General features: G+C 41.0%; 5 protein-coding genes and 1 pseudogene across 5 annotated transcripts; 1 reads left to right on the top strand and 5 right to left on the bottom strand.

Annotated features, from left to right (window-relative positions):
• Nucleotides 1-2,748: 2,748 nt before the first annotated feature.
• LOC108128582 (calmodulin-related protein 97A) lies at nucleotides 2,749-3,247 on the bottom strand. Its single transcript, XM_017246258.3, has one exon. It carries the CDS (start codon nucleotides 3,245-3,247, stop codon nucleotides 2,801-2,803), a length of 447 nt encoding a protein of 148 aa, XP_017101747.1. The 3' UTR covers nucleotides 2,749-2,800.
• A 179-nt stretch (nucleotides 3,248-3,426) lies between these two features.
• LOC108128580 (calmodulin) lies at nucleotides 3,427-4,038 on the bottom strand. Its single transcript, XM_017246257.3, has one exon. It carries the CDS (start codon nucleotides 3,923-3,925, stop codon nucleotides 3,428-3,430), a length of 498 nt encoding a protein of 165 aa, XP_017101746.2. The 5' UTR covers nucleotides 3,926-4,038; the 3' UTR covers nucleotide 3,427.
• Nucleotides 4,039-4,111: 73 nt separating this feature from the next.
• Nucleotides 4,112-4,992, bottom strand: LOC108128594 (uncharacterized). Its single transcript, XM_043212143.2, has 2 exons — nucleotides 4,334-4,992; nucleotides 4,112-4,277 (listed from the first exon to the last, which is right to left on the bottom strand). The coding sequence occupies exon 1, from the start codon at nucleotides 4,862-4,864 to the stop codon at nucleotides 4,367-4,369; it is 498 nt and encodes a 165-aa protein (XP_043068078.1). The 5' UTR covers nucleotides 4,865-4,992; the 3' UTR covers nucleotides 4,112-4,277; nucleotides 4,334-4,366.
• Nucleotides 4,993-5,125: 133 nt separating this feature from the next.
• On the bottom strand, nucleotides 5,126-5,629 carry LOC108128518 (calmodulin-like). The gene has a single exon (XM_017246197.2). The coding sequence runs from the start codon at nucleotides 5,627-5,629 to the stop codon at nucleotides 5,126-5,128; it is 504 nt and encodes a 167-aa protein (XP_017101686.2).
• A 3,902-nt stretch (nucleotides 5,630-9,531) lies between these two features.
• On the bottom strand, nucleotides 9,532-10,028 carry LOC108128653 (BG642167). Its single transcript, XM_070281153.1, has 2 exons — nucleotides 9,872-10,028; nucleotides 9,532-9,805 (listed from the first exon to the last, which is right to left on the bottom strand). The coding sequence occupies exons 1-2, from the start codon at nucleotides 9,939-9,941 to the stop codon at nucleotides 9,555-9,557; spliced, it is 321 nt and encodes a 106-aa protein (XP_070137254.1). The 5' UTR covers nucleotides 9,942-10,028; the 3' UTR covers nucleotides 9,532-9,554.
• A 13,083-nt stretch (nucleotides 10,029-23,111) lies between these two features.
• Nucleotides 23,112-23,818, top strand: LOC138926568 (uncharacterized; annotated as a pseudogene).
• Nucleotides 23,819-24,802: the final 984 nt, after the last annotated feature.

Genomic DNA, 24,802 nt, shown 5'->3' with positions numbered 1-24,802 from the left:
CCATTTTTATTTTCTTTTGTGCTTTATTCACTTGGTTTTTTAGTCCCCTTTTCCCTGACATGAAAAGTAGACTAACTACGCATGTGGCAACAATTTATTTTTTTGTTGGTCGGCAGCCGCTCTTGTTGTTGAACAGGAATTAATTGGGTCGTCAAAGTCCTTCAGCCCCGATAAGCTTTCGTCCTTATCGAAATGGCTGACAAGGAGCGGTCGAAAAAAGAGCAAAATAGGGAATAGGAAAGCCCAAGACGATTGCTCGGGTCATTTGTGCGTTGATCTGTTAATCCGGAAAGGGTTTGCCAACTTCCCCAAGGAACGAAAAGCCTCGGATTTTCCCCCCATTTGATTGAGAGCCCGAAGAGAAAGCTCCGCCATTAAGCGGCTAAGTTTGTTATGGCCACAAAAAAGGGTTCTTGGCCGCAGCCTTGCTCAGTTTCCGGATCCACAAGGCGTATACGTAATAAAATCACAAACTTGAGTTTAAGTCCCCACACACAAGACCATTTCTCTCCCAATTAGAGTTAACAGATAACTCGAATAGTTTAAACTGTGAATGCGGCCAGTACGTATTTGTGTGCCTCTGCTGGCCAGGACACTCTTGTCCTTGTCCATGGACCTCGACACTTGCATGCGCCTTTTTGGGCATTCAAGTGCCTGTGCGGAAGTGTTCCATCCCCTGCCCATCGCAATGACACTCTGAGCACGAAACGAGGGCGGTAAACCGCAAAAAGCATCTCCTAGAAGTGTTCGAAGTGCATGAAAATTTCGGTCAGCTAAATGATTTTTTTGAACACACTCACCAAAATGAGGGCGAGGTTTTGGGCTTAGATGCTAGTAAAATACTATACTTTTGATGTTTCTCTATTGAATCAAGGGAAATGCAGTTGCCAATCCCGCATTTAAGAGTTCCAAGCCTTGTGTAAAGACACCAATATATCAAGCTCAAAGAAAACTCGGCGATCTGATCTTGCCTGCTTTTGATTTTCTTGCCACTCAAATATCCTGTCCCACATTGCAATGGCCCCGGTTCATGGGTCCTTTGCCACTGCTATGTCCCCGAATGCTCCGTCAGGGCCTCTGCCCGCAAATTCAATTTCCTTTGCAGCCAGGACATCGGAATGTCCTGGGCCCTGCTAACTGACTCAACGTCTATGTGGTGAGTTGGCGATGTGCCGATGTCATTGGGCTGGGAGCTGGGCTCCCAGCAATATAGACACACATGTATATTTGCACGTACGACTATATATAATATTTATGCCACCGTAAGTGCTTATTGATGTCAGATCTGAAATTGGAATCTGCTCGGCCCTTTGTTCTTATTTCATGTGGATGCACACTGCAGTTAAGGTCTCGTTTTGGGTTTCAATGTTTTTGTGGACTCTCAATTAAGCAAGTTGGCATTTTGACATGTCTGAGCTGTGGCCGAAACAGAAACCGAAACTTTTGCCCCGAAAAATTGGAAATATACCCATATGTATGTATGCGGGTACACTCGTTCTATATGCACACGAAATATTTATAAAGTCAGACACAAGGCTCTCGATCCCCGGAGATGCAAACGAATCTCGTTTGCGAGTGAGTCATCCTGGAAAGCGGACCAACTGGGGCCGTTGAGGCCACAGTAAAATTTAATTTTAATGCATAAGCAAATTGAATTTAAGCAACAGGAAAATTGTTCGTCTGGCCACAAAGGTGCCGTCGTGTGCGGGAGGTAAGAGCATTTGGCCCGGAAAGGGGAAAGCTGACTAAAACCACTCGTAGTGTTTCATGTTGGCAGTTTTCACCTGAGAGACAGAGCGAGGCAGTGTGGGACGGGTCAGGAAAATTCTCAAAGCAACCACAATAACCGGAATGTTATACGAAAAATGTTAAGTGGAGAATACTTGAAAAATTCTAGTTAAAGAGTAGGTAAAAGATTTATTCTAGAAAATCTAAAAAATTCAAGATGACTAATATTAAAGTATAGATTAAAACAACAAAGGAAAGCTTACTTCGGACAGAGTTAATATACCATTGGAGTAAAGTGCCAGCTTATGTTAAAAGATCGTACCGGATGGGTTACATTCTGCAAATATATATATGGAAATACAGTATAGTTGGCCATCGTTGTTTCAACTATGGCAATTACAAGGTATATTCGGTTATATTTGCAAAAAAAACAACAATTACAACAACAAAAATGATAAAAAAAAAAAGACAACAAAAAGAAAATAAAAAATAAATTTGAATTTTTCCGATTTTTCGGGTTTGCTTAAGTGCAACCTATGAGAATCGAGGAGGAGGGCGTTTAATTTTAATAATTTATTTTAAAATATTTTATTAAATAGTTACCAAATTATCTTCATCTTCTGGATGTTATCGTACGCAAAAAAAATTGGTAAGATTGTACTCTATTACTCTATTATTGTAATCTATTACGAACTTCTAGACGCCCATATTTTAAATTTATAAACAAACATATATTATTATTTTTTATTTGATAAAAAAATTAATAGAATATATAATATTTGGCCGATCTCGGCCGTTGCGACTTTTATCATGCATGCAAAGAAAAGAAGGGGTGTGTGATAGTTAATGGCTTTGAAAATGAGAGACTAGTTTGCATACAAACAGATGGACATGGTTATAAGAATCAGGAGCTTATCATTATCAAGAAATATATACATTATAGGGTCACAATTATATGTTGCACCATTTTTACCATACTTCTAATACCTTCTGCCAGGATGAAAAAACCCTTTTAAACTATGACCTTGCGTAAGTTTTATTTCGGTAAAATGTGATAAAATGAATTGGCCCACTACTTCTGACCAATCATCCAAACGAACTCCTCGTAGTTGATCATGCCGTCGCCGTCGAAGTCGGCCTCGCGGATCATCTCATCGATCTCCTCGTCAGTGACCTTCTCGCCCAGATTGATCATCACGAACCGCAGCTCAGCCGGCGAAATGAATCCGTCGCCATCGCGGTCGAAGATCTTGAAGGCCTCGCGCATCTCCTCCTCGGTGTCGGTTTCGCGCATTTGCTTGGCCATTATTGTGCAGAATTCGTTGAAGTCCATCATGCCATTGGGGTCGTTGTCTATCTCGGCGATCATGTCCTGCAGCTCGGTCTCTGTGGGGTTCTGGCCCAGTGAGCGCATCACAGCCCCCAGCTCCCGGGTGGAGATCTTGCCGGTTCCATCCGTGTCAAACTGAGTGAAGGCTTCCTTGAACTCGGCCACCTGTTCCTCCGTTAGGTCGCTCATGGTTAAAATTTATCTAAGAATATATTTCCCAGATGTGTTATTTGTTCGGAAGCTCAAAGCTGGTATGGAGAAATCGAGTGAATTTGGAATTGGAATTTATGAAGGCAACTGGGTCGAAATGGTTTTGAGACTGAAATGTCAAGCTTCCCAGCCCCCTAAAGCCAAGCCTGCCCAGGTTCCTCATGTCTCGGACATCATGTTAACGAAACGAACGTAGTCGATGTTTCCCTCAATATTGGAGTCGGCATCCCGAATGATTTCCTCAATCTCGTCCTCGGTCAATTTCTCGCCCAGATTCGTCATAATGTGGCGGAACTCCGATTCGGCAATAAAGCCGGTACCCTCCATGTCGAAGACCCTGAAAGCAGCAATGATCTCGTCCTCGGGGGTCATGTTTGCATACTTCTCGGACATTACGTACAGGAAGTCGCTGAGATGCAGCTCCCCCAGACCCTCCGGATCGATTTCGTTGGTGATGTCCTGCAGCTCCAGGTCCGTGGGGTGGTAAGCTACACTCCGCATGAGGGGTCGCAGCTCTTTCATGAGAATAACCTGGTTATTTTCATGGTCGAATAGCGAAAAGGCCGTTTCCAGGTCCTTGAGCTGCTCGTCGGAAAGGTTGTGGCTGCGGATTATTCGCTCCTCGGGCGGCGGAGTCATAAAATCCGTAAAATCCATGACTTAGGCTTAGGGGGAGGGACCTGGGAAATTTTGTAGGTCACCAAATGCTTACTTCAAATTTTTAACTAGTTTTTACTGAAACATTTTTGCTTTGAAGTATAAAACGAGGTAAAACTAAGACACAGTTCAGGTAAAAATACTTGCAATTACGAGTAATAGACATTAATACAAAGTCATAGTTAATAAAGGGTAATAAATAAATAATTTTATTTGTAAAAATCACTATTTTAAACAAATAATTTTCAATCGAGGTTAATAAATGTGCATCCAATTGTCTTTAAACATATTCTTGCTTCAGCCATGGAGGAATATTATGCTCCGAGTTGAGTCCATCCGTCCTTTAGGATTTCTAAATAAAAATAATGCCTGAGTGTATCAAAAAAAAAATAATATTTAAATTTTAACCTTTGTCCTTTTTTTAGGGTATTGTGTTTAGTCCTAAGTCTCCATCATCATTTGCACAAACTTGACATACTCAATGTTCATTTCCGTGTTGGCGTCTGCGTCGCGGATCATCTCCTCGATTTCATCCTCGTCCATTTCCTCGCCCATGTTAGTGATTATCTGACGAAACTCGGTCTCAGGAATGAAGCCCTTGTCCTCCTTGTCGAAGACCTTGAACGCAAGTATAACTTCATCCTCGGGTGTCATGTCCTCGTACCTCTTAGACATGATGTAGAGAAAGTCGCTGAGATACAGCTCACCGGAGTTGTCCGTGTCGATTTCAGTGATGTAATCCTGCAACTCGTTTTCGGGGGGGTTGTGGGCCACGGCCCGCAGGCAGTCCTTTAGATGTTTAATGGGAATCACCTTGGTGTCATCCTTATCGAAAAGTGCAAATGCCTCCTCAAGGTCCTTCACCTGCTCGTCATTCAAGTTGTGGGTGTGAATGACTCGCACTTCCGGCGGCGGTGTGCTGAAATCGTAATCATCCATGGCGAACTTAAAATACTTTTAGATTACAAATTTTTTTCAAATAAAATGTGAATTTGGTTAATTCTGGGCTACAATTTTGTCATCAACTACAAATTTTGAGTCATATTTAAATGAATCATATTTCGAAAGCCTGCTGAGGTATTAAAAGAGTAAAATTTTTTTTAATAAACAAGGAATTTTATTCATACAGAATTTCGATTCAAAAAGAATGAATGAAAAAGGAATGAATTGAAATTTGAGGAAAAAATGACCTCTACATATTTAGGAATTGTGGTTTGGTTGAGGATACTGGGAGCTCATGGTCATCATGGCCAAAAATTGTTCACAACTTATCCGGCCATCTTTCTCAGAGTCCAATAGCTTTCTCACGGCCAGAACATCGTTGGACAAGTCCGTGTGCTCCAACAGTTTCAGAAGATCCTCTTCGGTTATGTAACCGTCACCGTCTTTGTCGAACATCTTGAATACCTGAAGGTTCTCGTTCCGCTCCTCGTGCTCATAAAGCGCCATTATGTAGCAGAACTCCTTGAAGTCGATCTCGCCGTTGCCATCCACGTCGGAGGCGTTGAATATGTCTTCCAGCTCTGCGTCTGTTGGGTCTACGCCCATAGAACGTATCATGGAGCCCAGCTCCTTCACAGTTACCACACCACGTTCGTTTTTGTGCAGTTGGTCAAAACTATGATTGTAGTCCTCCAGTTTCTGGACATTCAACTCGTTCATGGCGAGGTAAAGCGACTTTTCCACGTCCGACAGTTCCTCCATGTTCAATTGGCAATTTTTTCGGGAATTTTGAAATTTTTTTAAAATTTTTACAAATCGAAATAGTAGCTAGCAGGTAGGGAAATAATGAAAATTTTAGTTTTAATTTGTCAAAAGAAAAGTCAAAGAGAAGCAGGAGATTTAAGCACTATAAGATATTTAAATGTTACATCTTTAAGCGAGCTTGGAACCATCCTCTACGAGGGTATAAAGTTTGTTAAACAATTTGTGACCATCAGTAAGTGACCACATCCCGGGAAGAAGAACTCGACAATTAAATTTACAAAAATTCTCCGAAAATGATTGTACGGCCTTCGGGCATGGCTTCAATTGCTGGGAAAGTAGCAAAGCATGGGTAATTACATTTTTAATTAAATGCGACGCAATTTGTTTCTTTTTTTATTTTGGTTTTAATTTTATTTATTTTTTTGGAAGGTTGTTTTTTGGTGCATTTATACAACTGTTGAGGCAGCCATTTCACTGGCACTGCTGGTGCTCTCGGGCATTAAGTGTGCTTTTATATTAAGCTTTACGTGCTAATAGGAAAATTATCCAATGCGAAATTTCAAGTCATTTGCATAATTCCGGAGAAGAGGATGCCATATCCTTGACCATCCTTTCTCACACGTGCGCCCATCAATGGGAGTGGCCAGCTAATGAGGAGCCAAGGCGGGGATTGTGGCTGGAGCAGTCAGGTCAGAGTTTAGCCACATGACACTACGACATGGGATTGCCAAGGAATTTCTCTGGACAATTCGGCCAACAGATACCCGGAATATATGCATACGAATGTGTGGCAAATGCAGCTAGGAATGTGCCCGTTGTTTGACTTTGATCAGGCATACACAGGACGAAAGGCAACAATCCAAACGGCAACAGACCTTCGGGGGATTAGAGTAATTTGCATTTCTGTAGCGAAATGGGACACACAATCCGACGGAAGGGTTGGCTAGGGCCAATCTCTTAATGTACGAGCTGGGCCAATGACTCCGTATGATAATGCGCATACGCCCGAGTGAACTGCTCTTTGGCCTCAAAAGGCCCGAACTAGCAATGCCATTTGACGTTTTACCATTTTAAGTTGATGCTTTAAGGAAATTAAATGGTGCAGTCAACACTTCATAATTTGTATCTTTAAACTAAAGTTATTCCAATTCGAAGCAATCGGCAGCGCTTGGTCTCTGACGCTCTCAAAGATATCGCTCCAATTACGGATATGACTGCGGATTCTGGCCAACAACCACAAACAATGGCCTGCTCCGAAATCCAATTGAGTGGCCACTGGATGTTGAATGGCGGGCAGTGGCAGACAGGCATCGACCAACAGCCAGAAATCGAATCCGAGGCGCTCAGTCGCCGGCCTGAGGTTTCAGAGTAATGTCGTTCAATCAAGTCGGACTGCAGTCAAGGGTTGGGACGGCTCTGGACGGGGCCTGAACTGGCGTAGATTTGTCTATGCCAAAACGTTTTCAATATGTGAGTCCACAGTGCCTGTACTAGTGCCACTGTACAGCTGCCCATGCAGTGCCTGATGGGTATCCCAGCTGGACTCGGATCCGGAATCGGTCACAAGTGCAGCAACGGAAATGAATTATAGCCAACGGCAATCAGTTGTGGCCCACAATGAGAACAGGCATTTGTGAGAAATGAAAGCCTTCAGTGCTTTCTTTTGTTTTCACATTCAATCTCCTCCGATGCAGCTGTCACTTTTCATTAATGGCCAACTGTCTCCTCGGCCCTAGACTGAGTTGCTTGGGCCGTGAAGTTGCTTTTGCATATCAGATGGCCCCACTCCTATGACCTTTACATTGCGAGAATTGAGTTAGTTTATGGCGAAGATGAACCTTTTATTTGTAGAGTGTGCCAAAGTAACTTTATTCTATATACACAAACACATATGTTTAAAATTTAAGGTTTCTTTGTTTGTTCTATGTTTTTTCTCAGTGTTCTGCTTTACAGTCAGTATGCCAGACACACCGTACTTAAGCCAGATGGCAAAGAAAGAAGTGCGGAACTCTTGCTTCTTTGGCTTCTAGGTTTAGGTTTTTGTTTGTTTCTATTCCAGGTTGATGGCACGTGCGTGAAGTGCCCTCGACCCAGGTGAGACTGTGGGAAGGTGTCTGAAGACGACTGGTTGATTCGACTGAAGTGGAAAAGCAAATAACCAAGTCAATACCAGTATGTTGCCCCGAGGAAAAGTGTACAGCAAGTAAAAGCATGGGGAAGCATGGGTAAAGGCAATGCAAAGTTATCTTTAAGACTTTTTATAATCCCAACTCAATTGAGAATATTTAATAATGAATGGTTTCCAGCTTGAATTACATTGAAAATTATTTATAAAGACTAGGATTATAAACAGGAATTTTAAAGAAAATGCAGTCTTAGAGGATTTCGCAAATATTTATGCTTTTCTCATTCATATTATTTTAAAAGCATTCTGTGAGCAGCATCAAATCCGAAAACTTAAAATCCAATCTGGGATATAACTTTGTTTGACTTTTGTTCGCCGCCTCGTATTTTGCCCCATTTTCCTGCACTTTCCTAAGATTTTCCTTGTTTGTTTTGTGGCGCAAATTGCATTCTGTGGGTGTCAACAAAACGCAACTCTTTGGATCGCCTTTGCTTGGTCATGACAGCATGAAACATGATTAAATTACTCATACGCCTCGTGTGTGTGCGCTCGGACAACACACTTCTGTGGCGTTATTGTTATTGCTCTTGTTGTTCCAGCTCTCATTTAGTTAATTAAGTTTTACAACAGCTTGCCACATGCCACACTGCCCGACTCCTGTCCACCCCTTTAATTAGTTTTTAATTATTTCAGAGTTTTTCGTTGAACGCTTTCCAAAAATTTCCGGTGCGCTTTTCGGTCGAGAGCTTCGGTTTTGGCCTCCGACACTGCTGCTTTGAGTTTGAATTTTACTTAATTTTATTTGTATTTCGCAAGTATTTGCACACCCTCACAAAAAAGGACTAAAACTAGAGCTTTGTTCATTTAGCACATTATTTCTACACGCTTTGTTTTTACTGCAGTTGGTTTGTTTGTTTGTTTCAGCCAGTTTGTTCTCAGCCGGCCAAAGTTTTATGCAAGCCCATTAGCCTAATAGCCCGAACAGCAGTCGCCCAGCTTTATTTAGTATAATTAACTTTTGTTTTAGATTAATATGGCTAGAAGATAAGCCTATTTGGGCCTGCTTAGCCTAACTATTAAGTGAGGGATTTAAATTCGATTAAAAAAAAGGCTCATAAAAAACCATAATCAGAGCCACTTAAAAAAATAAAAGAATCTCTTCTTTGTCTGTGTTTTAATTACCAGGCTCACATTGTTGTTTAGTTACCAAACATTTAATATTTTTAATAAAATAATTAACTGTTTCTGTCTCTGTAAATGAAGTTATCTGTATGAAAATTAATGATTATATTCCTTTATTCCCTTTTTTTTGAGTAGTTTGGTCATCAGTCCAGTAAACACATCCTCTGTCAACTAGGCCATTTTTAATTTAATCCTGGTATGAATGGTTGGTGTAGGACGAAAGCGGCTTGCCCAGAACAGAACAATTATTTACACGGCCTGGTGTATGGCGTTGAGCATAAACTACCATTATACAATAAAATTCGCAATAAACCAAATGGAAAGCGGAAACTGCCGGCTCATGTGAAATGCATGCAAGGCAGAAACGTAAACAAAGCCACAATAGAGAACAATTCAGCAACAAAGCCAAACGAAACGTTTTCATAACTCAGATTGCAAATGCAACCAAGGGGGCTAGAACTAGGCACAAAGAAAAGTGAAACAAACATGTTACTGCCTCAAAATAAACACAAAACTAGTGCGCACTGGCTAAATGGATCAGTCTTCTCTTGAATCTGATGCACTCTAAAAAATCGTATTGCCCATCCAAGGCTTTTTCCAACAGCTTACGATTATTTATTTCAAATTAAAATACCACCTTATAACCTGCCATAAAAATAAGCCTACTTTTACAAGGGTGTCCATAAAAGACTGCGGCCGGACTTCATGTTTAGTCCGTTCCGGAAAGGATTCTTTAGCGCCATTTAGGCCTATTTTTGGACCCATAGCTTCTTCCTCCTGGGGAGTTTCCAGCGGACGACTGCAAGTGCCTTCATCGACTTGGCTCTCATCTTTCCAAAAGTCATGGGTGGTATCCTCGCAGTTAGCTGTAAAGCAAATACCAATGAGTTTTGTTATAATGAATAGAATAATTAATCGACCAACCAACATACCCTCCGTCAGATGTTGGCCTAAAAGGCCGAAGCCGAGTAATGTCAGCACAACCAATGTATGCAAGCCCATCGTTTGAAAACTAAGTATTCCAACTATTATGAAACAACTTTTTATGGTTGGGAAATTCGTTTCGTTTACGCTTTAATTTAAAAGTGGTAGTGACATTTCCTGGTCGCATGGCTTTGTATAGAAAAGTTTTCCAACTAGCCGTGAAGTGCATAATCTTGTTAGTCTTCTGCTCGGCAACTCTATTTTTAGCTGCTCATCTTGCTGCTGATTTATCTGTAATCCAACTTGCGTTTCAGCCACTTAGGACCACAATCTGCCTTTTGCCCCTTTGCCACTTTTGCCACTTCTGTGACCTCTTTCGAGCCACCTGTAACAAAGTTGGTTCAATAAAGTTTGCCCTCAGCTTTTGGCTTGCCTTTGATCATCGCATCACATGCGTCTAAAGTGGCTTTCGTTCTCTGCTAACGCTTTTAAAGCCAAAAGCCTCTTCTCCGCCAAGGCGGCCGAAGAAAATACATATTCCGACTAAGCCACTTTTCATGGCAGTCTCTTTGAAGTGGGCTTTTATTTCGCCCCGACGGCCCAACCACCCTTCGAAAGGTTCAACTGTATCAGCTGTTTATATTTAGGTTCGTTAATTTATTGCCTGTCAGGATGCTGGTCAGTTCGTTTGATAAACGGCTTAAGCCGTTGGCCAGGAGGCTTCCCTTTAATTTCCCTGCCTGTAGTGCTTTCAATAATTTGTTTTTGCTCTCAGCGTCACTGTAAAAAATGTTATTAAATTTGCATTACATTTAATATATTAAACGTTTTTAAAAAAAAAAGTATGTAATAGTTTCGTAAAGGTACCTGAAAAATCACATTGAGACTGATGAGTAACTCAAAAAGGATTCAGTTTTTTACTGTGTCCTTGAGCTCAACAATATTTGCTTGTTGCAGCAAAATTAAAGCCATGAAGCTGCTCTCCAACTGTAGGAAGTTGTTAGTTGCTGGCTACACGAAAAACAGCAACAGCAGCAGTTACAGAAGCGGCAATTGCAACAGTGGCAGAAACATCCAACTTGTAGTGTTGCTGGAATTTTGTAGCTGCTGCTGCTGTTGTTGAGTGCACGGCGCCGTATGCAATTATCACCTGAAAAAAACTACCGGGGCCAAGAGTGCTTCTCCTGGACACACAAAAAAGGACGAAAAAAAAAGAAATTCTAGGAGCAAATTCTCCCTACATTATGTGCTCAAAATGTAAATGTCATTTGTGTGTCGAGCATGAAGCAGCAACAACAGCAACTGGCTGGGCCAAGTGTTGCAGCATTTGAAGGAATGTGTTGCCAGTGTTTTCACTGAAGTGGCACCCGAACTAACAGGACAACCAGGACGTCCAGGAGCACCAGTACAACACTCTATGAATAAATGTTAAAGCACAATCGAGAGCCGTAAATTCTGAGCAGTCATCAGCTGAAATAGGTGTAAGGAAAACTAAAAGAAAAACCAGGAATAAGGAAAACAATGGAAAAGAATCGAGAATAAAGGCAACGGACGAATTCTGCCCGATGGGAACAATGGACCGGGGAAATGTCTGTCATGAGGCATGAGCCCGAAACAATGCAAAGGAGAAAACTCTAATTGGTATAATAAAATGTCATAAAACGAAAGAGCAGTGCAGCAGGAGCAGGAGCAGCACCAGGGGACAGAAGCACAAGCAGAAGGATCCAATGATTGGTTGGAGTCAAAGATTCAGACTCGCCAGGGACAATGGAAATAACTATATTGATGATGTCCCCTGACAGAGCCATTCCAATTGATTGCAGCAGCTATGCAAGGAAGGCATTTTGATTTGCTCCGATTAGGCAGTCAAAGTAATTTTCTCATTCAAACAAAGGCATTTCTATCAATTTAGGACAATTTTTAGTAGCAATTGAACATTTTAATCTACCAATAGTTCATTAAATTCTTCAATAGAGTGTACTAAAATAATTACAAAATGACTGCCATTAAATATTCTATAGATTAAATTGGCCTAATTATACTTAGTAAAGCTAACACAGTGTCAAGGTTAGTTTAAGGAATATATCTTTTTGAGCTCCAGATACATCTAAAAGAAAGACAGAAGAGATTTCTCTAAACTGGCAGCAGCTCTTAAAACGTTAAGCCACGCCCCCATCCGCCCATATATCAACTGTCGATGGCTATAAAGCTCCGCATCTGCTGGTGCCCCCATTCCACCACCGCGGTTGTACAATCAACAAAATTAGTTTCATTTGGCCAAATGGCATGGCTTGGCAGTCGGAGCTTTTCGACCCACATAGCGGACTCGGCTTAGATAAAAATTGAGGGGGTCAGGCCGGGGTGAGAAATGACTGGGGTGGGTGGTTCTTTCGTCCTCTATATATCCCTGCTTTTGATGGCTAGCTTGCTTTCGCTTTTGATCTTTTCCAACTGCTGATAAATGATAAGATGCCGTCGCTGAAAGAAAAATGCTGCAAAGTGTAGGAAATTACGCCGCAGGTGTCTGCTGGTCCACCAGGCTAACCTGCAAACTTACTTCAAGGCTGCCGCAGAGCAAATAATTAAAAATTACTCAAACTGCTACGTGCGCTGCGACCAGAGTGGGCTAAAAATTGTAATTCAAAAGAAAACTTCGACGGTTATTCGACCCTCACCCAAAACAAAACTAAGTCATTGCCAATTAAAAGCACAAAATGTATATAAAAAGGAAATGTTTATTTTTTAACTGGCCAACCTGTTTGCTTTCCCGGAAAGAGGGTTCCTCGATGAAAAGATAAATACTAAGCAGATGGGAAAATGGTGGAAAGTGAGACGGGGACGTTGTCTGTCAACTTGTAGTAATAAATAATGGCCCGCTGCTGGCAATTTATGAATCTGCATTTATGGCAGCATCCTGTGCTGCGAGCTTGTAATTTATGCATCTAAAATATAGCTAAGCCTTTTTAAAGTCAGCTAATGAGCATCAAATTGCACCCAAGCGTCGAGGCCCTGGAATTTAAGGCAAAAACGTGAAGGCCAACAGAATATTTCGCATACGCCGTGTGGTCGCTGCGCTTTCGACTAAAAATTACGCATACGCCCCATTGGCATGCTGTTTTCTTTTTTCACAGTTGGCTTGAGACCGCGGTTGTGTTTACATAAAGGTTTCTGTGCCCCCCGTTTTGGTCAACTGACTGTCAATATTTTATTGGCTGCATGTCGCTTTTTATATTGCATCCCGCGTCCTCGCATATATGTATTTGCATAAATGTGTATGTTTACAGTGAAGCACAAAAGGAAAAGCTACCCATTTATGTATACATTTTATATATAAAACTCACTGAAACGAACATTTGCGGGACCAAGCAAATGCGCAATTTAATTTATGTCATGGGTGGAGGGAAAACGAAATAAAGAAACCAAAGGGAAAATGCTCGGAAATATATACTGATGGAGATGCAATGAATTTCATTTCAAATTTCATCATTAAAATATTACTGTTTTATGGTTTTTATAGATATTGGTAGAGTGGAAGAATTCTTCAGAAGCCAATACTAAATTCAAATAATAAATTAGTTAAAGATGTATCTTTTATTATCTTCCCCTTACATTTTTCCTTTTTCTCGCTTTTGGCTTACGTTTGCTCTCTAATTGAGTATTTTTCTGTGTTTTATTTTAATTAAAAGTACACTTGTCTCAGTTCCATTTTCCACCAGTTTAACCCATTTTTTTACGAGACGGTTCTCTGTTTCGGTTGGAACTCCTTCACAAAGTTTTGCACTTTCTTTTAGGTTTGAATTATCCTTCACCCGTACTATCCTTTCGGCAAGTGCATTGCCACTTCGATGCCCCTCATTCCAGAAGTCCTTCGTCCTTGCTTTCCATCAACACTCTCATCATTTCTTTTGTTTGGCGTTTTTTTGTTTTTAGTCATGTCATTCAGTAGGGTTATTCTTTACCGCCCGCCCATCCTGCATCCGTTCATTTTTTATGTCCTTTCTTTGTCCTTTTTGGATGGTTAGCGGGGTCGCTGTGAAGGAGGATCGTACTCGGGCACTTTTATGTGATGATGGTACCCCGGTTGCAGCTTCTGTTTTACATTGGCATACATATTTGCATTTTTTTCGACTGCCTTACCGCCCCTTAAAGCTCCTCCCATGCAACCCATTCCATTACTGCCGTATTTTTTCCTGATACGGGCACTCGTTTTAATTTCGTTTCCCGGCGTTTTGTTTTTCCCTTCCAGCTTTTTTCTTTCATTTGTTAGAGAAGGAATTGGCCAAAAGGGTTGGCTGAGCGGGCCGGGCGAGGTTTTGACGACAGTCCTACGAAATGGTAACTCCGTTTCGGCCAACCCGCCCATGGAAGTTGCATTTCAATTGAATTGTCAGCGTTTTGTCCTGAAAAACGTGTCATAAAACTTCATTTCGGTGAGCCTTTTTTTGTTGCCAGACTTGCTGATTAAATATTTGAACTGAGCTTATAAAAAAGAGCCATTGTGCTGAGTCCAATAATTCTTAATTTGGCAAGCGGTTTTTGTCTAATTTGCCATTTAAACCATATATAAACTATTTGTCCAAAAGTAAACAACTGTTTTCAATCTTTTTGTTGACATTTTTCGGAATGTTATTTTGGTTTGAGACCCACTCGATGCTCAATTAATTTATAATTTAAATGCACATTGTGCGGCTTAATTATGCCTATTATAGAGTCATCGCAGGCGTTGTTCGCCGGCTGTCAGTAAAGTTTGTCGGATTGGTGTTACAGCAGAAATAATTAATGTTTTCATTGCCTTTCGAATTCGCCGAATCTGGTGGCTGGCAGAGGATTTATCTGCAGTCCTGTCAGTTATTGGCCACTCGGGTGGGTGGATAGCCTAGATAGCGGGCGGAACTTTTCAGCTATCGAACTGGGGGAAAAAACTTTCAAAAAACCCGAAGTGCAGCTGTCAAAAATCGACAGCAGAAATTCCAGCTGGCAGAGAGAAGTGACCAAAAAAGCAGTCCAGCAACAACTTGAAGTAAACTTTAGGACAGTCTTGACATATTGCTAGTTGCTCACTTCCAGCTCACAACATAATTTTCCATTAGTTGGATAACTAGCAGTGGACAAGGCAGCCAAGCCAAGCTGGACTGACATTCGGTGGTTTCACTTGCCTGGGCTGCTGGGATATAAATAAGTTAATAACTAGCAGCTGAAATATGGTCATGGCCAGGTGGCGCAAAGTTGGCTAAGAGATGCGGACAAGTGGCGACTGGAGGCGAGATAACTAATCAGGAAGATTCTTGCTGAATTGTAATTTTCCTGCCGTCCAATTTTAGTCTCATGAATTAAAGATAATATTGCAGCTGCCGGAGGGCGGATTCTCTTAACTGTTGCACTTCAAAATATAGTCCTTTCTTAACCGTAAGAACCCTTAAGGATATAAAGATTTCCATTATTATTAATGTCGTTTAAGACCTACCCATCAATCAAATAATATTTTAAAGCCTAACTTTAAATGTTATGTGTGTGTGAATCATTTGCAAATTTTCAACAATTGCCAAATGTAAAACAGTTACTGAAGCAGGCATGCATACGCACTGGCACTCTCTCTCACACACACATAAATCACGTCAGTATTTGTGCATTTCCGGTCAGCGCACGGATGTTCCGGTGATCAATTTTCAAATGCGCTGTGTCAGTCGAGGCACTGGTTTCGGATTCGGAGTAAAGCCCCACCCCGGTCATTTGTGTCGGTTTCATCTACTGAGGGGAAAACTGAATACGAACGCCAGGATGCAGAGATGCCACGATGCCAGGATACCAGGACAACCGGACAGTTGGGCAGGATAGCTGCTCAACCTGTCGGTGGCTCTGCCTCTCGTCCACTTGGTTACGTTTTTGCGGCTACCCGCTCCGAAAGTAGTGCGCTTGCAGAAATTGAAATACAAATTCACAGTTTTTGCATATTTCCCTGTATTTGTCTGTCTGTCCTGCTGGCCCGGTAGATCCTGGCTCCTAACTAACCTCCCCCTCTTGTTTTTCTAGCTAGCATGTTACGTAGCTTTTATTTGTGAATTTGAAGCACAGTTTTGTTTTTTCGTTCTCCACTGCAACGATATCGAGCATTTTTTATTCGGCATCATTCAATGGCCAGCAATTTGTGCGCTATGTGGATTACTTTTTATTCCTTAGTCCTTTTAAATTCCTCCTGACTGTGCAATTTGTGGTCCGGCTCTAGTGTTCATCGGGAAGCCGCACGAAGTATATCCTTGTAGCCTTTTGAATCGAGTAGATGGCATTTATTTCAGTGTATTATTACTCCTCACAAAATTTGTGAGAACTTCCGTTCACTGCTGTCGGAAAGTTTGGCATCCTAATTGCTATGCTACCACTCAGCCTCCTCCCGCCTTGTCTAATAATGAAATTAATTAACGGTTAATCAAATTGGCAACTAAGGAGAGTTGGCCAAATGCCGTTCTCAGCTCTCTCCACGTTCGCCTGTCGTTGGCAAATTGTTTGGCTAAACTTAATTACCCTCATTTTAGCCAATAGCTATTCTTAGTTGCTTTTAAAATATTTGGCAACATCTTTGGCAGGAATGTGTGCTAGCAGTGGTGTTTCAGAAGCTGGAATATAATTTCGTTAAAGTACCAGGCCTCGGCATCTGCTTCGTCTTCGTTGTCCTGGGGCTGCCATTTCCCTGATCACCTTCTGTCATTGGGCCAAATGAACCCTTTGTTTGGCATTGCAAGAAGCTGCAACAATTTGCCTAGCAATTGTTTAATTATGCAGGACAAACATTAAGCAAAGTGCAGGTGAAAAAGCCGAGGCTGGAAAGAATGGAGAGTCAGACCGAATCAGAGTCAGAGCTGCAAGTGAACTTTGCATAGTTTCCCCAGAAGGCATTTGCCAACAAAGAGAAAAGGTAAATAACACTTTCGGCTGGCCCCCGGCGAGACACAGATGCAGACGACGACGAGGCATTCCTCATTCCGTCAACGCCACCCAGCCCCAGCTCGTGGCCCCCAGCTCCCAGCCTTATAGATATGTAGTGCACTTTGCACCGGCCAAGAAGAAAACTTTCCACTAAGGAACTCTCGCAGATTTATTTCAATGCTTCCCAGGCCCAAGGCAACGACAGCAAGTAAAGACTTTGAGTCGGAAACCGAGGATTGGAAGGTTAGTGAAAATAGAAGACCAAGGATACCCTATAGTTGTTTAACAATTATATTTTATTAATCTTATTATTTGCCTTTTTCACAAGTTTCTTTTAGTTGAGATTACTGTTTAAAGTTTAAAACATTTTTGAAATCCTATTTTTTTAAGAATTTGAATCCTTTCGAGTACCGATTACGAAGCGGTTGGGAAAAACTATGTCAGTCAGCTGCCTGACTCTGCCCCTTTTGTTGCACATTCTTCATTTTCTTCGTCCTACCTTGCATTTACTTTCCAAGTCCTTTCATTCAAGCTAAGCGCAAAGAAAAACACATAATAAGTAAAGTGTTTGGGGGAAGGAAGCGGAAATTTATGTTATTTCGCCAAGTGGTTGCATACAAAAAAGGAAGGCTAAACAAAGCAAACTATAAGGACATAAAATAATACACTTACTGCTTACGAAGGACATGAAGGTCATTAATATACTAAGAACAAAAAAATGTATAAAAATCTTTGAAATATGAAGTTTTTTATAGGTCCTTTAAACTCTTATGCAAATGATATAATAAATAATGTTCAACTTTTTATTAGACCTTTTTGTGTAAAGTAATGCAAAAATGATATCATTGAGATGTATGACTAATAATAAGTGTGATAATATTTAAATTGGCTTAAAAAAATCCTTTCATTCTCCCTGGTTCTTAAAAGGGCATAGACAAGTATCCAGTGCCTATGGCGCCAAGTTTTTTTTTCCATAAAAAAATTGACTTAAAGTTGCATTCGCCGTTCCCTGTTTGCTGTTGGCTTGCTCCTGTGCTTGGCAAGCATTCAATCTGCAACAGGAGCTGCGGCACGATACTTTATGCGATATCCACTACTCCCTTGGCTTTCGTTCAACTCATTTGCATGCAACATGACAACAAAATTGAGTCGCTATGACTGCTGCTTATAAATTATGCTCTTTGGCGTCCCCATCCCATCCCACTATAGGCCGGATGACCACTTTTTCTGGCCAAAAACCCATTTTTCGAAAGTTCTTATAATTAAGATTTTATGATGTCATTATATTAGTATAATATCAGACTTCAATATTACGTAACAGAAATTTTGACATAGCCACGCTCCGTTAAGTTATCGGTTTTCAAAAACAGCAGTTCGGAGTGTCGAGATCACGTGTGCTTGTTATCGGAAAAAAGAGTCCATTTAAAGCTAATAAAAAAGGCACTATACTTAGTATCTTATAAAAAAGTTGTTATGGCATCGAAAGGGAGTGATTTGTACTATATGTTTTCGATTCTCATATGTTGGTTTGTTTGGGATTGTCCCTGTAATTGAGTGTTTTTAACAGAGCTTTTGTGTGTGTTAATCAATAACAAAAACTAATGTTTAGTTAGAGATATAAACGGTCTTTGAGCTAGTTTGACCTTAATATTTATACTGGGTTGAAGGTAATTCAATTCTTGTTCATATGAATGTAATATTAAAGTGCCCTTTTGCGCACTTTCTGCGTAATTCACTTTTTAAGGTCGCAACCTCAGGCTTGACAACATGGAGTTTTTCGATGTTTGGAGATCTGCTGCGACCAAATGTTCGAAAGAGAATGCAATATTGGCTAGATACAAAGTTTCTATAGCTGGTTCTGTATTTGAAGCCGAGAAAAAGCAGTCGAAGCAAAAGTTTAAAGGACGTATTCCACAGATCATTATATGTATCAGACCCTACAATATCATCGGTTAACCTAGCCAAGCTTCTTCCAAAAGAAGTATTAGAATTGCTCCACAGTCCCTTAAGGAGCGCTGATGATCAGTATCAGTAAAATATTGAAGACAATCCACTTGAGTTCAGGGAAATGGAACTTGAGACCGAAGAAGATGTTGATTAGGTGAGCATGTGAAACAGTTTAGATTATATTTTACCTCTCAGGCCTTTTTAATAATAATTACTTTAAACGGTTTGAAAAACCAAAATAAAAAAACCAGACCTTAATATTATTGTTTCTTCTTTTATATAACTTTGGAAGACATAAAATCTAGTTCCGGCCAGAGGTGACGGTGCCACGCCTATTTTCTCAAAATATGTTCCTTAGCTTACTAAGAACCCAAATCAAAAAACAGAACCCAAATATTTTGTTTCGTTTAGAAGTTATTAATTTTGGCCAGAAAAAGTGGTCATCCGGCCTATAGTGCATCCCACTGGCTTTACATTTCATGCAGCCCATCCGGGATGCCGAAATTTAATTCTCCGCTTCAGATCCACTACCAAATTTGCATCTGCAGTTGATGTATTTCGCTGATTTTTTTTGTTCTTATTTTTTTAAAGGGGGAAGGGAGCTAAGGCGGTAGATAAAGGAATTGACTTTTAATTAGGCAACTGTCAACAGTTTCCGAGGCAGCTGCCTCTCAAACTCCCGCCTCAAAAAGTTCTATAAAAATCTCATTAGCACAACGCGTGGCACGAGACCACAAAATGGCTTCTGTGTGCGTTTGTTTGAGTTTTTCAGTTGTTTTGGGTGTCAGTATGGGTGTGTGGGTGTTTAGGGATGTGAGCGGGTATGGCTGTAATGGTTCACTGTTTTCTATGGCTTCCGTTTCGCTGTGTGTATTTGTTTAGCCCAAAAATTCGACAGCGCCCGAAACCGGAGCGCTTGTGCCGGAAAATTTGGTGAAAAAAAGTTTCGTATAATTAGTTTGGCAGTCCTGTTATTGTTTCACCTTTTCCCTGTTTCTACTATGCACATTAGACACGTCTGTAATTCTGCATCTAATTGCATTAGTCGAAGAGCACAAAGTTCGACCAGCTGCAGGTTCTAGTATTGCTACTCATCCACCCGATCCGCATATCAAACTTGCCTCCGAATATGGCCATGTTTTATTCCAGTTGCACTGGTTTCCGGGGGCAGGTTGCAGCTTTTGTTTGCCCGAATTTGAAACTCCGTAATTAATCCTTATTCCGCCGGAAAATCATCCTGCCGGGCAAAAGCAAACTACCGGATATCAGTTACTGACAAGCTAGTAGTTTGGAATGTATCGTGTTTATTGAAAGAGATACTTGTTGAAAAGTTTTCTAAAACAAAAAACCACAATTTTTTTTATATCAAGTCTTTTTTTGATGGGCCTTAAAACATGTAAAGTTTTTTATTATGCGCAACGAAATTAAAAATTAAATTTACTGTTCGCGTGCTGATTTTGATCTCGTTGGGGGGAAACGCGGCCTGTAGGAAGGCTCGAAAAACCCAAATGCGGCTGTAACAACAATCAGAGTTTAAGGCAAGTTAAGGGCCGGGGAAGGGCGGTCAGGAGGTCACGGGGCTTGGGGGTCGAGGACGCATCCCCTTGGGCCATGCGGCTCTGGGAATAGCGCAATTTGTGAGCCGCAAAATGTCTAAGGTAATCACTAGCCGCAAATGGTTGTTGTTTCTTTGCGCGCTCCCGTTGCCGTTGCTGTATTATTATTGTGCATTATACGAAATTTGACAATGAAATTTCCCTATTGTTGTTGCTGCTTCTGGCTGGAAAATAGCAGAAAGGAAAACAGGCAAAAGGCAACACAAAATTCGACTTCGAATGCCACTTGAGAATTTAATAAAAGAATAAAAAAAAGGACCAAGGACCAAGGGCAAAGGTAAAGGCAAAGCCAAGAGGAGCTGAGCACGAGAGAGACAGCCAGGAAGAACTTGGAATTGTTGTGCACAAGTGCCGGTTAAATATTTTAGGCAAATGCCTTAACCCCTGGCACTCCCTAGCTACCAAGAGGCTGTCCTCCATCCCCATATCCATTTCCCCAGCATGCTGACGAGTTGCCAGGGCAAAAATAAATCAGCTGGGGCGTAGGCACTTGGGTTGATTTATGGCAATGACTGGAGGAGGCGGCATCTTCATGGCATCTCGTGGTAGAAGCATCAGGTAGGGATGTACCACTCTTGCAAATTCCAAATTGCCTTGAGCCCGGCTCGGCAGATTCCCCCGGAATCGACAATAGCTCTTGCCAAGTGGGGGCCCAAAGCATTTCAACTTGTTTTGAAGTTTGAGTTTCCATTACGAAAAAAAGGAGCTCAAGGTTTTTGGAAACTGAGACGCGCAGATCTCTCCTCTCAGCTGCAGTTCATCAGTCAGTTAGTCGGCTTGACAGTCATTCTGGCTGTCAGTTTGTCAGTTCCAGCGACATTTAGTCAATCAGAGGCGCTGCCCCTTTGCCACTTGAGGCCCAAAATTGTCTTTGATATTCGGTAGACTTGGAATCGTTTTGCACTCTCAAGTTTTTGTTTTTATTTTGAATTTTCCCCCTTCGAAGATGGAATTTTCCCAGTTCGAAGTGTTTGCCAGTCCGCATTTTAATTACAAAGCCATTAAAAAATATAATAAAGTTTGATCCTATAAAGAGGAAAAAGGGTGGCCCAGGTTGTCTTACAGGCAAGTGGCACGTGTACTTGCTTGGGCCCCCAAAATAAAAAAAAAATACTACAATGCAAAATATGTTATACTCTATAATACTAACACTTTTTAGATAGGTAGAATAGATAATAGTACACTATAAAATCCCTTCAAATAATTGCATCATGTATGGTATTGCTAGACAAGTCCAACATAAGTCCAACACTTTAAACAATAACTAACAATTTGTAATAAGAAATAATAGCTAAAGTGTATAACATCCACACCTACACACTCTTCAGAAACCCGACAGTATATTTATGGTCGCAATTTAAATTAAATGTCTTTCGTGGGCCGCCAGGCAATAGGCAGGACATTTTAATGAGCCTTGAGGCCCAAAGACAGTGCCAAGTCAAATGTAATTAAAACAGTGGGTTGGGGGCTAATTCGAAGTCTGCCAGTACGAAAGGGTGGTGGGCCTCGCCTTAAACGTTTATGGGATGGAATAATAGCCAGATAGGTGGGCCGCAGAAATCATTTGAGTGTTAATAGTCAGGTGGACGGCCAGGAGGAGGGACCTCCCACGCTGGAAACAGGAAAAACTTTCATTAGTCTAATGTGTTGCACGTCAAATCAATGTCAGAGGGTGCAGTGTGAGAGCTGTATGTGTGGCAAATGCGAAAATCCTAAACAAGCTGAATGCAGATGGCCAGGACATCCGTGAGTTAAGGATCTAGGGCGGGACGAGTGTCGCCCGTTTGGATGGCTGTCGCCCAGGCTTCTTCCCTGCTAGTTGTCACAGCAACATGGTAGCCAGCCCGACAACATGCACTTTCTCCCGGCTACTTCACCTACTTTCCATCCAGCTTTCTTTTTCGTCCGACCCCTCTGTTCTTTACAACCATACATCTTCGTCATTTCATTGCAGCTGTCAGGACAACAATGCAATGCAAAATGCCACAACCTCCCACCTCTGACAGAGTGATGCATCGTTGTGCTATATTTTTTTATACCCTAAGATCTTTGGAATAATGTTGCAAATGGCGTATGCTTTGGTAAGTAATAAAAATAGGATACATAAGTATTAAGCTGGTTTGCTTTATCCAGGTTATAACTGGTACTATGTTGTATTAAAATGAAAAGCCTCTTAAAGAAAAACTATCCTTTATTTTAGGTTTCCATAGAAGATAATACGGGAGTGATATAGTTTTTAACGTTGAGGACTAAGATAGAACAACGGAGGGGTTGAGTTTATTCTTGTAGTTTGTCCTTAGGAATCGTTTCATTAAACGGCTTGAAGAGAATACAGTGTGGATTGTTCCTGTGGCAGACATATATAAACGGATAGTCCGATTCCTGGGCGTTCAGGGCGGATAGAATCACTGTGAGAACAAAAATGAAAATACTCAGGTGTCGGTTCATCATGGTTGGAAAGTTATTGATGAACTACAGGGTCTTAGTTTTTTCCGAAAGTATAGAAAATTCCATGTCGCATTTAATTAGAAACACTTGATGAGACACTAAATTATTCAGAAGAGACTTTTAGCTGTATACTTTTTGCAAGAGGAGTTGTATTAATAAAAGGTGCTTTGATAGCTTTTTTCAATCTAATGCCGCCAGTGAACTCAAACTAAAATCATTTTCCGGCGCACGTGTGCCGATGACTATGACGAAAGTATGGCCAAAACCAATTGTAGTTCCACGTAGCCTGAAAACTGGCCATAACCGCCACAACTAAAACAAACCTGGACACAGCAGGTGGTGGTTTGATTTGGGGTTGGGGAATGGAGGACAGAGGTTGGAGGAGGAGGAAATACGGGGTCTTTATGGAGCCACGCGCTCGTTTTTCAGGCAGGCAGTGGCCCACTGGTCGCTCAGTGCTCACTGGCCAGGAAATTCATGGCCACTTAAATGCTGTAAAATGAAGCAAGCTGCCGGCACTAAAAAGCAAAAGTTGCTCGCTCTACCAAAAGTTTAGTTTAGATATCCTGCACACCGAAACACACCCCAAGCCCAGCCAAACAGACACCTGAATAAACCCATACAAACGCACACCTCGCTCGCTTTTATGGCTCATCATTTTTTTCATCCTTCTGCGTTCGGTCATTTTTTCCTGTTTGGGTCAGTCATAAAAAGTTAAAGTTGAACTTTTTCTAGCCGAACGGGTAGCCGGCGGTAAATCAGTTTTTATTGTGCATAAATTAAAAATGTTCAATTAAAAGTAAAGGAAGAACTGGCTTCCTCGGCACACTTATATACAGCATCCTATGTCGGCAGCTTCATTTCAACACGGTGTTCCCTCGTCCAACTTAAAAGGTTGCGTTAAAAATAACTCGATACCTGAGGCTGAGCCCCTGAAATCATATTACTGTTTGAACCATTTAGTTGGGAAAACAAGCTTCCAGGTTGTTGGAATTCGATCATAAAATTGTGTTGAACTGAATACAAGAACATATGCCGGGCCATCATTACGTATGCGTAATATTGAATGCAGAAACAATTGTCCTAGCCATTATTTATACATTTGTTCCGTATTAATGCATAGTTATTGTCAATAATTAAGACTATGAAGCGACAATGAATCCTGCAATGAATTACAATTTTTTTTGCTGTTTTCAGGGGCGTTTGCATAATCAGCTGCAAACACATGATGCTTTTTTGTATTTATTATTAATGATCCTGCCTTTTCCGTAAAGCCTTGTTTCACACTTGCATTTGTTTACTCTTATTTATGCCAATTAGCAATATTAAATACGTTAAGCACAAAAATGGATGCCATTTGGTTAATTAATAAATTACCAGCTCAATCGCTTAATTGTATTCTGCAATGGGAGAGCGATGATGTCCTTTCAGAAACACTATTTTCAATGTTTGTATTGTTGTTTAAAAATAAGAAATCATGTCAGGAAAAGCTCGCACATTTTTTGCAAATGGGCCCAAAACTTGAAAAATATAAACTTCAAGTTGAATGTCTGTCAAACGAGTCAAACGCATGTCCCCCGGGCGGTAAAAATCAATTTGCAATGCTCGCAAAAAAATCGAAAAGCTAAGGGAAAAATATCCAGAGACACATGCTCTGGATATGAGACGACGTGCTCTTAGCTTTGCATCCGAATCTGGTACTGAATCTGAATCTGATTCGAATGGAATCAGGGAGCAGAAATCAGCGAGCAGAAGGAATTCCAAGCAATGCAAATAGCTCTAAATGCATTTGACGACGCTGTGATTTGATTTCGATATCTGGGCTGCGTCTCACTCGCACTGCCTTGTCGTGTTGACTTTCAATTTCTGGGCGCGAGTATAAGATGTTGATTACACAGGGAAAAAATTCCATTACATTTTACTGAATTTCGAGAATATTTTTGGAGAGGAAACCTTGAGATACATATTTAAAATGGAATTTTTAAATATTTAAGCTTTAAACTCAAT

This window comes from Drosophila bipectinata, chromosome 3R (genome assembly GCF_030179905.1).
Source record: "Drosophila bipectinata strain 14024-0381.07 chromosome 3R, DbipHiC1v2, whole genome shotgun sequence".
NCBI classification, from domain to species: domain Eukaryota; kingdom Metazoa; phylum Arthropoda; class Insecta; order Diptera; family Drosophilidae; genus Drosophila; species Drosophila bipectinata.
Note: the sequence above shows the minus strand (reverse complement) of the source record. Positions and strands in the feature narration are given on the sequence as shown.